At 44.5% G+C, this 15,011-nt stretch overlaps 1 protein-coding gene across 1 annotated transcript in view; it reads right to left on the reverse strand.

Moving 5' to 3' along the window:
* The window catches only part of HMGXB3 (HMG-box containing 3), a 43,824-nt gene that overhangs the window by 13,562 nt on the left and 15,251 nt on the right, over positions 1-15,011 (reverse strand). Inside the window, exons 7-13 of the mRNA XM_037161944.2 lie at positions 12,600-13,018; positions 10,757-10,932; positions 10,525-10,622; positions 8,599-8,697; positions 6,655-6,804; positions 2,809-3,110; positions 2,170-2,297 (exon numbers count right to left, since the gene is read on the reverse strand). Of these exons, the coding sequence (XP_037017839.2) occupies positions 2,170-2,297; positions 2,809-3,110; positions 6,655-6,804; positions 8,599-8,697; positions 10,525-10,622; positions 10,757-10,932; positions 12,600-13,018 (1,372 nt within the window). The remainder of the gene's footprint in view (positions 1-2,169; positions 2,298-2,808; positions 3,111-6,654; positions 6,805-8,598; positions 8,698-10,524; positions 10,623-10,756; positions 10,933-12,599; positions 13,019-15,011) is intronic.

The following is a 15,011-nucleotide window of genomic DNA, read 5'->3' on the forward strand; positions in this document are numbered from 1 at the left end:
AAAGAAAACCGACAAACTAGTCTTTATCATGATTAAGAATGTGTGTTCTGTGAAAGATTCTGTTAACACACTGAAAAGACAAACCACAGACCCTAAGAAAATATCTGCAAATCACTTATCTGACAAAGGACTTGTATCCAGAATACACAAAGAACTTCCAAAACTCAACAGTGAGAAAACAACCAGCCTCAATGGGCTAAAGACTGAACAGATACTTCACCGAAGACAGACAGATGGTGAACCCCAAGAAAATATGCTCACCATCTTAAGTCATCAAAGAAATACAAATTAAAACCACAATGAGATACCACTCACCTACTTATTAGAATGGCTAAAATACAAAAAGGAAAAACAGAACATACCAAGTGCTAGCCAGTGGTGCAAACCAGAACTCTCAGCCATTGTGGGAGGGAATGCGAAATGGTACAGATACTTAGGTAAACGGTTTGGCAAGTTCTTATAAAATTAAACATACGCTTACCAATATAGTCCAGCAATAATGTGACTCCTAGGTACTCAACAAAAAGAAATGAAAATTTATGTTCACAGAAAAGCTTGCACATGAATGCTTACTGCAGCTTTATTCATAACTTCCAAAAACTGGTAACAATCCAAACATCCTTCAGCTTCAATGAATGAAAGATAAACAAATTGTGGTACCCCATTCAATGCAAAAGTACTCAATGATAAAAAGGAAAAAATTATTGATATACTAAAAAATATGAGTGACTTTGTAAGGCATTAATTATGGCTAGAAACCAGACTTAAAAATGCTATGACTGGATTTGTGATATTCTGGAAAGAAAACTATAGAAATGAAGAGCAGATACACTGGTGGCTAGAGGTTGGGGTCAAGGGTGGGCGTGATCAAAAAGAGGCAGTTTTGGGATGATGCAACTGCTCTAGACACTAACTGTGGTGGTGGCACACGCTTCAGTGCCTCTGCCGGGACTCATTACCATGCAACGACAAAGCAAATGTGACTCTGTGTGAATTTAAAAATGAAGTTAAAAAAATATATGTTATATATAAAAACCCTAAGGTACTACCAGCCTGGACGGAATGCAGGGCAACGGCATTCCACTGCCTGTCGGCAAGAGCCTAAAGCAGTACAAACTCAGTCTGGCAACACGAGACGCTGAGAGCATGAGTTCAGAATAGGGCACCATACACTCTTTAACCTTCAGCACCCAATTCTACACATAAAACTCACGATTCAAATTCTCACAAAGGACGGTACATGGTGAATATTCAATAAATGTTTGACACTGACGAATGGACGGGAAGTGGGTGAATGTGCAGCAATACACAGCAAATGCTTCTGAGCATTTGTCCAAAGGAAATAAATAATTAAGGCTGTACACAAAGATCTGATTATAAAGAAGACTCTAAAATGGAGTGCCACTTACTTCTTAAAGCTGGTCGTGTATTTCTCTCCACTTGCTGGCATAGGAAGATGCCCGAGATACACTGCTAAATTTCAAAATGCACATTCCAAAACAACCTGCAGCATAACCCCATTTTTGTTGAAAGAAAAGCTATAAACCTGGATCTCCCTCCACACTTTCTTATATTCTATAGTGATAAACAACCCGCCTGGGATTAGAGGACACAACATTACATGTTTATCTCAGGGCGGGATTACTACTGACTTTCAGTTTTCTCTTTCTACTTGTCAGCATTTTCCGGTTTTTCTACAATCAAGATGGTATTTTAAAAGTAACTCTGTTTAGCCAGGGCCTGGTGTGGCTCAGTTGGATTGCTGTCCTGTAAACCAAAGGTCACGAGTTTGACTCCCGGTCAGGGCACAGGCCTAGGCTGTGAATTCGGTCTCTCGTTGGGGTGCATTACGAGAGGGAACGGATCAATGTTTCTCTCTCACACTGATGTCTCTCTCCCTCCCTTCCCCTCTTCTCTAATCAACAAGAATGTCCTCAGGTAAGGATTAAAAAGAAAAATAAATTTTAAAAAGTAACTTTGTTTAAAGACCCCGGATAACCTCCACACTTGAGTGCCCGGGGCTGAGACATCCAGGAGGAAAAACCTCTCTCCCTCAGAAGCCGCATCTGAAAGACGGTCCAGTGCTCACAGGCCCAGAGGTCTGACCCACAGAGGCTGTTCTCGACCCTGCTCTGGGGGCTCGCTGAGAGAAGAAGGGCCGGCACCCACCTGTGTAGATGTCCATGAAGCTATGCAGGGCCAGACAATGGGGATTCAGACACATCTTCACCTGGGCAGTCACCACCTGCAGCCGGTTGGCTGTCAGCAGCCAGCACTCCTGGGGCCCAGCCAGGGAGCTAGTACCCAAAACATCAGCAACAAAAACAGAAGGGATATCAACCTCTCAATACTTAATCAACCTCCAGGGCACAGTGATGAATAGCAAAATTCCTAAGACTTTACCACAGTAGGACGATGAAGGTGCTGGAACTTGTGCCCCAAATTTTCTAGGTTCCCACTTTGTTGGACCTGCTTTGGGGAACCATTCCCACATTTAACAACTCTCAATTTGTTACCTACTTAACCAATCCCACTGAACTGAACTCCCAAATTGCTCATAATGCCGGGCAGTCCAGATATAAACTAAATCTTTAAGTGGTAACATAATTTTGAGGCATTTTCACTGGAAATAATAGATGATTACTAATTATTATGATTAATTAGCAATTGGAAAAGTAAAGAAAACCTAAGAAAAGCAGAGAATAACATCTTGAAAAGTTACAGCTTGAAAGGTGTTTGAAGAAAGGGGCAGTATGGGTCAAGTGAGAAGGGGCAGTTAGGGGCAAACAATGAGAAAGGGCTGCTTACTTTTGTCCCCCTTTAAATAATGGGCTGCTACAGAGAAGGCACTGTGTGGACGGAGACTCATAATAATTCGACCAAGAGGTCTGCTCGATGGTGACTGTCTCCTCACTCACGTTGGACAGGATGAGTCGAGAGCTGTTGAGTTCGTGAATCAGGGCGAAGACCTCGGCCAGCTCAGACTCATTCTCAGGAATCTGCAGGACTTTTCGTAGCAGCTGCAACGTGGACTGGCGCTGGATCTCCCTCTGGGCCACGCTCAGCGGTTCTGTGACACTCAGCCCATCTGGGAGTGGTGAGCTTGCCTCCTGGAAAGAGAGTGGATGGATGGATGACCTAGCACCCAGGACATGAAAAGCCACCTCGGGGTGTACCATGAGAGGCTGTGAGTCACAGAGGGATGGGCCTGAGAGGTAGGAAACCTAGGTTCCTAACTAGCTCAGCCAACAAGTCACTCACTTTGTGACTTTGACAGGTGCTTTCTCCCTAAGGCACTAAGTTTCTCTATTAATTAACTGAGAGGACTATACACACCTCTTAGTAATGGATTCAAGTGTCAGCTCCCATTCACCAGGTAGGGGATTTAGAGGGTAACAGACCTGGATTTCAGGTCTAGATATGCCACTTAACAACTGTACATGTGTGACCCAAAGCAATTTACTTAATCTTTCTGAGCCTCAACTTCCTTGCCTATGAAATGGAGGATCAAAATACTAGTCATCTCCTAGAATAGTTGTACAAAGCAAACAAGATATTTTAAGTAAAAAACTTCGCATAGTGCCTGGGTTGCAATGAAAACTCTATTGAATGGGGGTTTTGATATATAAATAAATACCTATACTAATTAAAGTATTTATCTTTAATGCTTTGTGGATTCTAGGAAATGGGGACTTTATATACTATACTAGCCAAAGGCTTCCAGGAACAAGGTTCTGAAATTCTCATTAAAAATAGGTCCTGAGTCTCAGGTGGGTCCCTTTTCAATGGTGGCCCCTTGTGCAAATGCAGCCCAAATTACTCCCTTCTTTGTGCTCCTGGAGTCCATTCCTTTACTGTAGAATTCGTTGACTCACAGTTGGTAAACCACTGTCCCTCCCTCCACAGTGAGTATAGGGTCTCTGCTTATTTACTAAGTCCCGACGCTGGCATGAGGCTGGTGCACTCGAACGATGCCAATTCACAGTTACTGGACATACACATTGCATTGTAGAAGTTGTATGCTTAATAACAAGAGGCTTTCTATCAACTCTGCATCCTATCACAACTCTTGTCTTGCTGTCTCTAAGAGTTCGGTGACTTGTCTTTCTCTCCACCGCTAGACTGTAAGCTCCTCAAGGGAAGGGGCATGTCCTACTCATCTTTGTATCTCCAACAGCCTGACCCACAGCAGGCATTCAATACATGCCGCTGGAAGACAGAATGAAGAGCTGAGTGACACTAGAATTGAGTTGCTCTGGGAGGCTGTGTGTTCCCTGTCGTTACTATATTGAACCATGGGCTGTGAGATAAGTTGGCAGGAATACTCTCTTTTGGCTCTGAGCCACAGCTGAAAGATGGAAAGGAATGAGGACTGTTCCAGCCCTAAGATGTTACAATCTTAATTACGGCTGCCGAAGACAAACTGCATGGGGAATGTATAGCCGCCTGGAGGCTCTGAAGAGCAATGCACGCTAAGATCCCTGGGTTTCTGGCCTGTGTTTTATTTTGTGGAAAACCGGGATGACCTTTTATTTCCCCTCAAATTAAAGAGATTGGAGGGCAAGGCAATGTCTAAAGAAGAGGGTTCTTGGGGTAGTCAGCTACCAGTGAGCCAGCCCAAGACAAAAGAATAGAATTAAGGGTGGGATTTGAAATCAATTGACAAGAGGTTTCTGGACAATTCCTGCCTGACCTGAAAAATTAAGTGACCTCATCATCCAAGATCTAGAGACCAACACCCACTTCCATGCTGCAAACAAACAACTACAAAAAGAGAAAGGAATGTTCAGAGCATCTACCCACACAGAATGCAATTCATCCCATAGTCACTGACCAACACACTGTACTGTGTATGCAAGCTCCAGCTTTAGAAGGTGCAGGGGAAACAGACGCATCTGCCCTAAAAGAGATTATGGTCTCACAGGGAACAAAAAGAGGGAGTCAAGACAGTGTGCGGTTAATGCTAGTGAAGAGAGGCAATTAACCACATGGACAACTCAGGAAGAGAGCTCACTGCCAGCAGAGGGCACCCAGTAGAACTACAAAACGTGATAAAAGCTATGGACCCATTCACATACAATGTCCGGGTATACAGGTGGCTTGGAGCTTGATTCTGCGTCAGGGCTCACGCCCTGAGAATAAAATGCCCAGGTCTAATCTACCTTGCTGCCTTGTTTCACTGATGGTCAGGGTCACTTCCAGCCAGGTCTCTCAATTCTGAGTCCCAGGGTTTTTTCCACTAAGCCGTCAATGCCCACACACTTTAGGTTGGTCCACTTCCCTTTCTCACCAAGATGATGACCTCAGAATACCACCCCAAGGACTGGCACAGACCTGGGGACCAGAGATGAGATCCATCTTCTAGAAAGGCCCCTTCCCATACGCAAAGAAACCTCGAAGCCTGAGGCAGCTCTGTCCACATCTCAGGCCCATCCACTCTCAAACCTGAGTCTCCCTCTTCATGTAACCTTCTTCCGGGCCTCTCTCTGACTCAAGGACATTCAGTGGGACCCCCGTGACTAGAAGAGAAACTGTCCGGTCTAGCATGAGATCTTCCATGACGCAGCCCCGATGTGCCTTTCAAGCCTATTTTCTGTACTCCTCCTCCCCGTACCCGCTTTCCTCGGGCCAGGTGAACACCCATCGACTGCCTGTCTCCACACTTTTGTTCATGCTTGTCCTTGAGTACAGCATGCCTTCCCCTTCCTTCCAAATCCTGCCCATTTCCAAGATCCAGCTTAGATCTGGAGTGTCCAGGCTACACCTCGGATCCTGATGGAGGGCCTTCCTTTCCCTGCAGGCAGATCAGCTGACATTCCTTTCCTTACTCTCATCCGAGTCATTCCACTCACTGCCTCACGATGCTGTCGTTGTCTGTTCACTTAAAAAACCTCACATGTGAAAATTCAGAGGACCCCTGAAAAAGCCCATTTTTCCTGTTTCTAATAATAAAAATGAGCCCAAAGGAGCCAGGCCGAATGTGTTCTACTATTCAAATAGTTTGGTCCAACTTCAGAATGCAGCTTGCCAAGATAGAAGTAAAAGCTTTGTGATTAGCCAAAAGTTCCGCTAGGAATGTGAGTAGTGATCTAATCACGGTCTTGGGGTTGGCATTTTCTATTCACCAGAATACCATAGGCAGGTCCTCTACCAGACCTCAGAGATGCAGGATGTGATCTCTTCTGAGTTCAATTTAAGGTATGCTGCCATTCTCTTTAGTAAACGAACTCTCAGTTCACTGGGCCAGAAAGGTCTCAGAGATCAAAGAACTATATTGTGCCTTGTAAAATGCACTCGCTCCCATATTTTTGTGCGCATTATACATGGGATTATTATGCCCATTACTGTACCCATGGCACATAATTATACCCATGTATAATGTGCATCCTTATTTTCCCCTCAAAAATTTGGGCAAAAAAATGCACATTATACATGGCAAAATACAGTATCTGGTCAGCCCCTCACCCTGGCAATGATGACAAGGAGGTGCAGACAGAAGAAGGTACTGGACCAGGTTCAGAAACTATAACCTGGCTCCAGTTTTGGTGCTCCACCTACTGTCATATACTAAGAAATTCTTTTATTTCCACTAACACAGGTTCACTAACAGCACCTGACCCAAGGCCAAGGAGTGTGTTTGGGGAAGGAACTCACAAGAACCTTGGTGGTTTTCTCAGTTCGGTCTTTGGCAAGGTTGAAACCACAGCTGGGACAAATCCGTGGTTTATGGCGGTTGGTGTAGACATAGCTACAAGATGGATTCTTGCATTTTCCCCGGCCTCTTGAGGTAGCCAGGCCCAAATCCTAAAAAAGTAATATCAATGTTCAATTCTTCAAAAGTTGAAGTATACCTGGACAGAGCCAAGAACCAGCTATCAGTGAATCAAAAAAGAAGGCGGTAAATGCAAAACCTTATTTAGATTAACTTCCAAAGAGCCTTGAATCAAGACCCATTCCCTGCAGTTACCCGCTTTAATCCTAATACAGCCTGTGTAATTTTGGCAAGCCCTTCACACACACCTGTGAAACAAGTGTCAAAGGTCAGGGATTCAAATGCCTCCCAGGGGTCAGACCATTGGCGGAATGAAGCAGGCCTATTCTAATGAAGAGTGCCAAAACAATGCAGTGAACTAAAGACTTCAAGCCCTGCCTAAACACAAATTTTAACTTCTGAACTATAAATTGAAGGCTCTGGCATTTGCTCTTCTATGACAAGCTGTCGTCTGATCAGCCAAAGAGAAGGTCCTGGGCAGGTTCCACCAGATGGTAGTCATCTAGCATTCTGCAGCCAAAGGGAGGGGGTTGTGAGAATATGTATGGCATGCAGAAGGTAGTAATTCAGTCTTTGAAAAAAGAAACCTGATCAGATCTCAGGATAAGAGACACATTCTCCTTAAGGACCAGGCCAGACTGGGTACTAACCCACCATACTGTGCAGTGCTGTTCACTTTGAATCTCCAGAATGAGGCCTGGCATAGAATAGGTGTTCAAATAAATCTTTGTGTGTGTGTGTGTGCACGCGCGCACGTATGTGCATGTTTAAAATGAATTACTGCCTTTATCAGATAAGAATCTCTAAAAATCTAGCTGCTACCTGGCTGGTGTGGCTCAGTAGATTGAGCACTGGCCTGTGAACCAAAAGGTCCTGAGTTCAATTTCCAGTCAGGGCGTGTGCCTGGGTGATAAGCCAGGTCCCCAGTCAGGGGCACATGAAAGGCGACTGATCAATATTCTGTCACATATCGACGTTTCCCTCTTTCTCCCTTCTTTCCTCTCTCTCTGAAAAGAAAATCTTTTAAAAAGTAAAATAATATAATCATCCTGCTCTCTCAAAATCTATGCATCTTACTCAACCCAGCCAGAGTACCTGTCAAAGGGTATCTGGCTGGAAGACCCGACGTGGCTTCACTTGGCCAAACCAATGCAGCATGTTACAGACAATAAACACCGAGCAACTGAGAAGGAAAGAGCCTTGCCCAAAGTCACAGAGCCAGATCCACTTCTGGACTAGGCTTTTTTTTTGACATCTGGTGTTTATTCCACTGTTCCATGATGCCTGCCCTTCAAAAGGATGATCCCAGAGTCACACATTTGGTTACTGGGCTCTTAATATGTGTTATGTTAAAAATAAAAGGAAGGAAGAGGGAAAACCTTGGTGGGAAACACCAGGCTAAACAAGGTATGTTGCTTTACTAATAAAGTAGTTCTCAAACCTTTTAAGAAACTAGTATTAAATGTGACTCTGTTTTGGGGAGGAAAAATACAACATTTCCCAAACTTGTCTATGAAACACACCTTTGAGGCTAAAAGGTCCAAAGACTATTGAATGCTAAAGCTGGAATAGATTCTCCTCTCCAACTACTTCTAGTAAAAATGTCCCGATCTCAGCTTTACAGATTTCTCCTAGGGAAAAAAATGACTCTAGCTGATACACCCAGTAGCTATCATTTATATTAGTGGTGAGATCGTCATATCAATGATGTATTCCTGACCCTATTTCGCTCCTAACTACCGCTCCCCACCCACCGCAGACTCCTCTCTCCCTCGACCACAAAATCCAACCGCTCCTGTGTCAACACATCACCTGGCTGCACTTACCAGTGTGACAGTGCAGCTGTACTTATATGGAGGGAACACGTCAGGCTTGACCTCTACAACTTTCAACTGCGACGTCTTGTTGGCTGAGCCATTTGGTAGCTGTGGATCAGAAGAAATTATTTAGTGTGTGTGACCCTCAGACTCTTAGGTCCTGTGTTCAGAAACAGATTGACAAAACAGCTTCCCAGGGAATTTGTACGGCCATGCTCCAGGTGAGGCCCTCGGGATGCTGGTCAGCAGCCAGCAGCCACCAAAGGGTCAGTGCTGCTTTCCAGTCCCCAGGTTGCCACACCTTTCCGTGCAGCTCCTGACACTGCATATTAGAAATACCATGAATCAGATTCATGACGACTGTCAAGGGGAAAAGGCACGTAACAGTGACGCACACAGACACGTGGCCGAACGACACTGCTGGCACAGAACGTCTGAAGATTATTCGCTAAGGTGCTCTGAGCATGGGCAGGTCATAACTGTTTCCCCCTTTACCACTACCTATAAAATTTCAAACACTCTATACAGAATGTAGATATTACTTACAAAATTTTTAAAAAGATGATAACGGCATTCTAAAAGTATTCTGTAATACTGAATTTAAGTTGATTTACAAAAATCCAAGACTTCACGTACTTAACAGGTTTCAGACTAGCAAAAGGGCTCATCTGAACACACACCCAGTTTTAAACCGGAGGAAACCGCGGAGAAGACGGAGTTTCCCCGAGTTCGGGGCGCGGCCTGAGGGCTGGGAGCCCACGGAGAAGCGGGCGCCTGGCGCTGACACAGCGTCCGGGTGGACAGCAGATCAGCCTTCGGAGCGAAAGCTGGTTCACTCCTGCTGTGTAAATTTAGGACTGTCAATCAAAGGAAATGACCTGCCACAGTGCACGTGGCAAGGGATGTGCAGACCAGTTTTCCTGTTCCAATTTGGTCCCTGAAAGGGCTTCCAAACTACAAGCCGCAATCCACTGAGGGGTCGTGAAATTAATTTAACAGGCCGAAAGGAGTACTTTGAAAAAAGAAATGGAAAATACCAAAGTGACTGCATACAATAAGGGACTGCCTCATTAAACTTTTAATGTGTATGTTTACTGGGCTGTGATATAAAAATGTGTTTCCTATTGAGGGTCTTGGTCAAAAAAAAAGCAGTCTAGGGAACAATGCTAATTTAGGAAATTTTGACTGTAACCATTCCAGTCACATATGGCAAAAGAACTAAAAAAAAAGCATCTAAGAATAAACGTGCTTGAGTACATGGAATTTTGACATCTTGGAAATCTTAGATAACTATATTCTTAAACTGAACCAGTATGTAGAGGGCCAGGTTTACACACACACACACACACACAAATACAGAAATAAATTTTCTGTATTTTTGGAACAAGAATGCATTCATTTTTTGTTAAAGGAGGCTAAAGAGACATGGCAACTAAACAATAGCTAATTTCAGACTGGACTCTATACTGAAGTGGGAAATGCTATAAAGAACATAACTGGCTGAAACTGACAGAACTGGGATACAAAAGGCATCAATGTTTCAGCAGCAGAATTCCCCTATTCCTAGGAAACACACACAAAAGCACTAAAAAGCAAAAGGCTGGGTAGCCTTATGTGTATTTTATACACATACACATACATAGATGAGGAGGACACACATGAGCACATGGGTGCTCACTGTTTTTGCTAATTTTTACTCTTGCAACTGTTTTCCTAAGTCTTAAATTATTTCTAAATAGTTTAAAAATGCGCATTTCTTTTAACAGTAAGAAAATTAATTAACTAGAAAAAGACAGTGGGTTCATATAAACGTCCTCCCAAGGCCCACCAAGTGTAAGAACAAGGGCCTGCTTTCTGCCTGTGGCTCTGGGACACTCACGGAGCACTCGTGCTTAGAGCAGACGGCTCCTCCTCAGGGAAGGGGAGGCATCTTACCTTCACCTCTCCAGTGTGGGGCGGCTGTTGGACAGACTGGCCCAGCTGCTTCAGCGTGCTCGGCTTCAGGCCACAGGTCCTCACAGAGGAAGTCTTATCTGAGAGATCCAGGGGCCAAACTGGTAACTTACGTGCATTCAGTCTCCCCAAGTTTCTCATCTCTACTCACAAGCCCCCACTCCTGTCCCCTCCCCATCAGCCAGCCCCTCCTCCAGTCTGTCCCAGTCCTTACCGCTCAGGGGAAAGGCCTGCCTGGCCCTGGGCAGTCCCACACTGCTGCCTCGGCCCACATTGGCTGGGGCCGGGAGGATTGCTCTCATGGGTCTTGCCGCGGCCAGTAATGAAGGCTTGCCCCGTGCTCTGCTTTTAATCTCTGGGGCTCTGGGACCAGGGGTGAGCAGGTCCAGTCTGGAAAAAACAAACAAACAAACAAACAAACAAACAAACAAAACCAATAAGGGGTAAATTCAGGACCAAGGGGAAGAAAAAGTACAATCTCCAAATGGCACTTTACTGGAGAGACCATGTAGTGGTTAGACTGTTAGGCTTTAGAGAGATGGGGTCCATCTAAAACCTTTAAGCAGCTGTGTGGCCCTGGGCAAGCAGTTTCACTTTTCTGGCAACCTCCAGTTCCTGATATGTAAAATGGGATAGTAATTATATGTACTTCCTGGGGTCATTATGCAGATAAGAAAATGCAAAACTGCCTACAGAGAGCAATGTCGGTAGTTTAACATCAAATCTGCTTCCAATTAGAGCATGTATTTAAAGTGTGTCAGTCTCCAACATAAGAGTGGGTAAGCCGCCCAAGAGAACAGCCTGCTTTTCATCTGCAGCCCCCACGTGGCACGGAGCCTGCACCACGGGGACCTCCGCACACAGGTGCTGAAGTGGCTCACTTGCCCAGATGGAATGTCCAAAGTATACAGCTTCATTCTCCAAGGATGCGGAACCAAAGTATACTGTTAAAAAACACATGCACACATAATGGTACAGACACATATATCTGAATATGCTTCAAGTCAGCTCTAGAAACAGGATGTGGGGAACGCTGACTGCTTCTGGGAAATGGAAATGGATGACTGAAGAAGGGGCAGAAGGGAGATTCTTTCAGTCTACATTCCTTATACCTTCTGAGTTTTAACCACGTGAATTAGGTGTCCTACTCAACAATAAAAAATTTTAATTATAGTAATAAAGCAGAATTTCTAAACATCGTCATTATTAACATTATGAGTCCGAAAATCCTTTGTCCCAAGGACTGTATTGGGCTTTGTAGGATATGTAGCAGCATTCCTGGCCTCTGCCCACTAGGTGCCAGTAGTAAGCTCCACCCCAACCCAGTTATAACAACCACAATACCTTGGAATATTGCAACAACGTCCCCTGCAAGGCAACATTGTTCCCCACTGTGACATAAACAAGCATGGGCCATCAGTTGTAAGACCACAACTGCCTCTGGGAAAGAGCTAGGTGGGGAATCAGTTAAGCCTTGAAAGAGGGAAAAAATTAGCTCACACTTATGGACCTCCTCCTACCTGCAAGGCACACAATCTTTTCCAATCTGTATGGTCAGCCAATGAAGATAAGAATTTTTTCAATACTCAAGAGTTTTCAGAGGAGACAAGAGGCATGAAGTGACTATGCCCAAGGTCAAATGGAAGCCAGGGACAGAGTCACAAACAGAACTGAATTCTCTGACCACCATGAACAGGAATCTTTCTATAAGGTGCTGTAGTAGAGCTTCTGTTTCCAAATCTAATGTCAGGATTGAACAATAGCTTATAATATGGCCCCAGCCTGTTCCAGCAAGACCATGATAACTGCTTTAGTGAGACTTACAGGAAGAGACGTATGAAGACGCTAACAGCAGGTCATGGACAGCAGACCATGGGAGTAAGGTAAACCATTCCATGTTTCTAGGCCTTGGTCTCTCTATCTCTAAAACAGGAGGTATTAATGGCTTGGCAGCTTCTCAGGAATGCTGTTAAGCACACAGGACAAAACACACACGAGACATTTCCCAAGCCGCTATTCTAAATGGAATGCTATAATATATAAACCCATTAGTTTACCCTGTAGGTTTTTTAGGAGCAGGAAGTGAACTGGAGGTGCTGGTCCCCTCGGCAGGTGGTGGGTTGTCTGGGCTAGGACTGTCATTCTCAGCTGTCCTCAGAGAGACCTCAGGCTGCACACCACTCTTGACCATTGACATCTTGGTGACTGCTGTGCCAGGATTCTCAGGAGATTCCTTGACCAAAACATGGGCATCCGAGATGACCACTTCTTCCCATTCGTTCTCCTCACCCACTTCTCTTGGAGGAGCTACACTTAAGAGCTGGCTTACAGCTTCCGAGTTCTCCAGGGTCAGTTTGGAGGTGTTTTCCTTAGAGGAGTTTTGCTCGGTGATGGCAGGCTGCTGATTTCTTTTAACCACACAGCCTTTGGAGGAGACACCAGAAGCCAATTCCACTTTGACTTTGGCTGGCTTTTCCTAGAAAAAACAAGAATACCTTGTGTGCACATGGCATTTTACAACTGACAACACATTCACAAACAGTCTCTCATTTGATCTGCATAACAATGATGTATGGGCCACAGAGAAGGAAGCTGAGGCCCAGTGAGAGGAAGAGGCATAAAGTTCCAAGTAGAAAACTGGTCTGACCCTAAGTCTTCTGACTCCAGGCCCCTTCCATGACAGGACTCAACGCCTGAGTTAGGGTAAAGCTGTTCTCCTCTTCACCAACTTCTTATTGGCACTCCTCTTAAGGCTTCCGCCAATAAACTCTGGCATTTTTTACCTTGACCTTTGGTTGTTCAAAGCCTACCTCTCACATGTCTAGAAAAAGGCTGGCATGCTGCCACACTGGGCCTAGGTGTCCTAAATTCCTTATCTTGGTGGTCCCTTTACGAGACTCAGTTCATTCCAATGTGGTCATGATCTCACAGGAATATACTCAAGCTTCTAATTAATTCTCTTGGGGAAAAGTCTACCTCTTGTCCCAGATTCTTTCAGGTAAGTCATAAAGCTGACTGACACGCTTGTCGCAAACTTCTCCCTGGGTTAGTTTAACTCATACATGTTAGTTATGTGCCAGAAAATACTCAAAATCACTAAAAATACCAGCTGCTACCTCAGATAGACCTACTTTAAACAATTCCTTTAGGGCTTTAGCTTTTATCCAATCAGCACATATATACACACGTGTATACAACGTGGGGCAAAGTGGGTTTACGGTTGTTTGCATGGAAAGTAACACAGTAATCAGTAAGTAATAATACAGGAATAAGTCATTTTTCACATACTTACACTGTAATCCTGCTTTTGCCCGACCCTTTACTTATATACATGCACACACCTTAACACATTTTTAATAATGGCTGTCTCCAGGAAAGGTCTCAGAAAGGTTTTCTCTTTCATGTGTATGGTGAAAGGCACTGTGAACTAGGAGACATAAACATAAAAGCTGGATTCTATCTAGGCTCAGCTTCACCCCTAATTACTTAAGTGACCCAAGGCGAGCTTCCTCTGAACCCTCGTCTCCCCATTGTAAGTAAGAGCTGGCCTCTCAGTGTTTGTCAACAGCAGCAAGACAGCCTTTCGGGCGACCCAAGCGAAGCAGAGCCCTGCTGCCCCACTAGCATCTGTGGCCGTCATTAAATTTCACTACCATCTTCCAGTCACTGACTACCAAGAGCCCTCACCTTGCCAAAGCTCCCCACGCAGCATGCTGCCTCTAGTTAAAAACTATTACAGCTGACCTTTAAAAAAATCTCCATAAAGCATTCTCAGACTCTAACACCCACTAGCCCATGAGGATAAGTAAAAACACAGAAAAATTCCAAGTAAGCCACGCAGGGCTTCTGACTACTAAAGAGGAAAAATTCGACAGAAAAACAGGACACAAGTTAAGCTAAACCTCTGAGATGAAATCTTTGAGCCAAACACTGCCCACTTAAGGAGGTTATTTTAGAACAAAAATTCTTTGCAGGAGGACTAGATAATTGAAGTGATAAGAGCAAAACATTCTAGCTGGTGCTCTCCCATTTCCTTGACTCAGCCTACCCTTTTTTTTCAGATGTCACCTTTCTTTCAAGATGAAAGGCACATACCACCAGGTGCCCACTCAGAGAGACCTCACTCGCCACTATCAGAGAGCCTACAGGAGTGAGGCCTGAGCTACGGAGGCTTCCCTGCCATCCTTTGTTCATCCAGCTCAGTGGGAACTGTGCTACGGGCTCTGGCCAATTTTAGCCAGTGTGAGCTCCAGAACAACACGAGAAAAGGTGAGTCATTTCCAGCTGGCATGAACACATTGGGAGCTTTTAGAAACTACACTCACTTCAAAAATCAGAACTAAAAAAATTTTAGCAATGCTTGAAAAGTGGGTTAGTGGAAAAGGTGCTGGCGTAATTAGTGAACTTAAAAAGTCACTTCCCTTGAATCTATTTTTCCTCAGCTGGAGACTTGGAGTTGAACTAGCTGA

The sequence above is a fragment of the Artibeus jamaicensis genome, unplaced genomic scaffold (genome assembly GCF_021234435.1).
Source record: "Artibeus jamaicensis isolate MK-2021 breed Jamaican fruit bat unplaced genomic scaffold, CSHL_Jam_final contig_432, whole genome shotgun sequence".
Classification (NCBI taxonomy): Eukaryota; Metazoa; Chordata; class Mammalia; order Chiroptera; family Phyllostomidae; genus Artibeus; species Artibeus jamaicensis.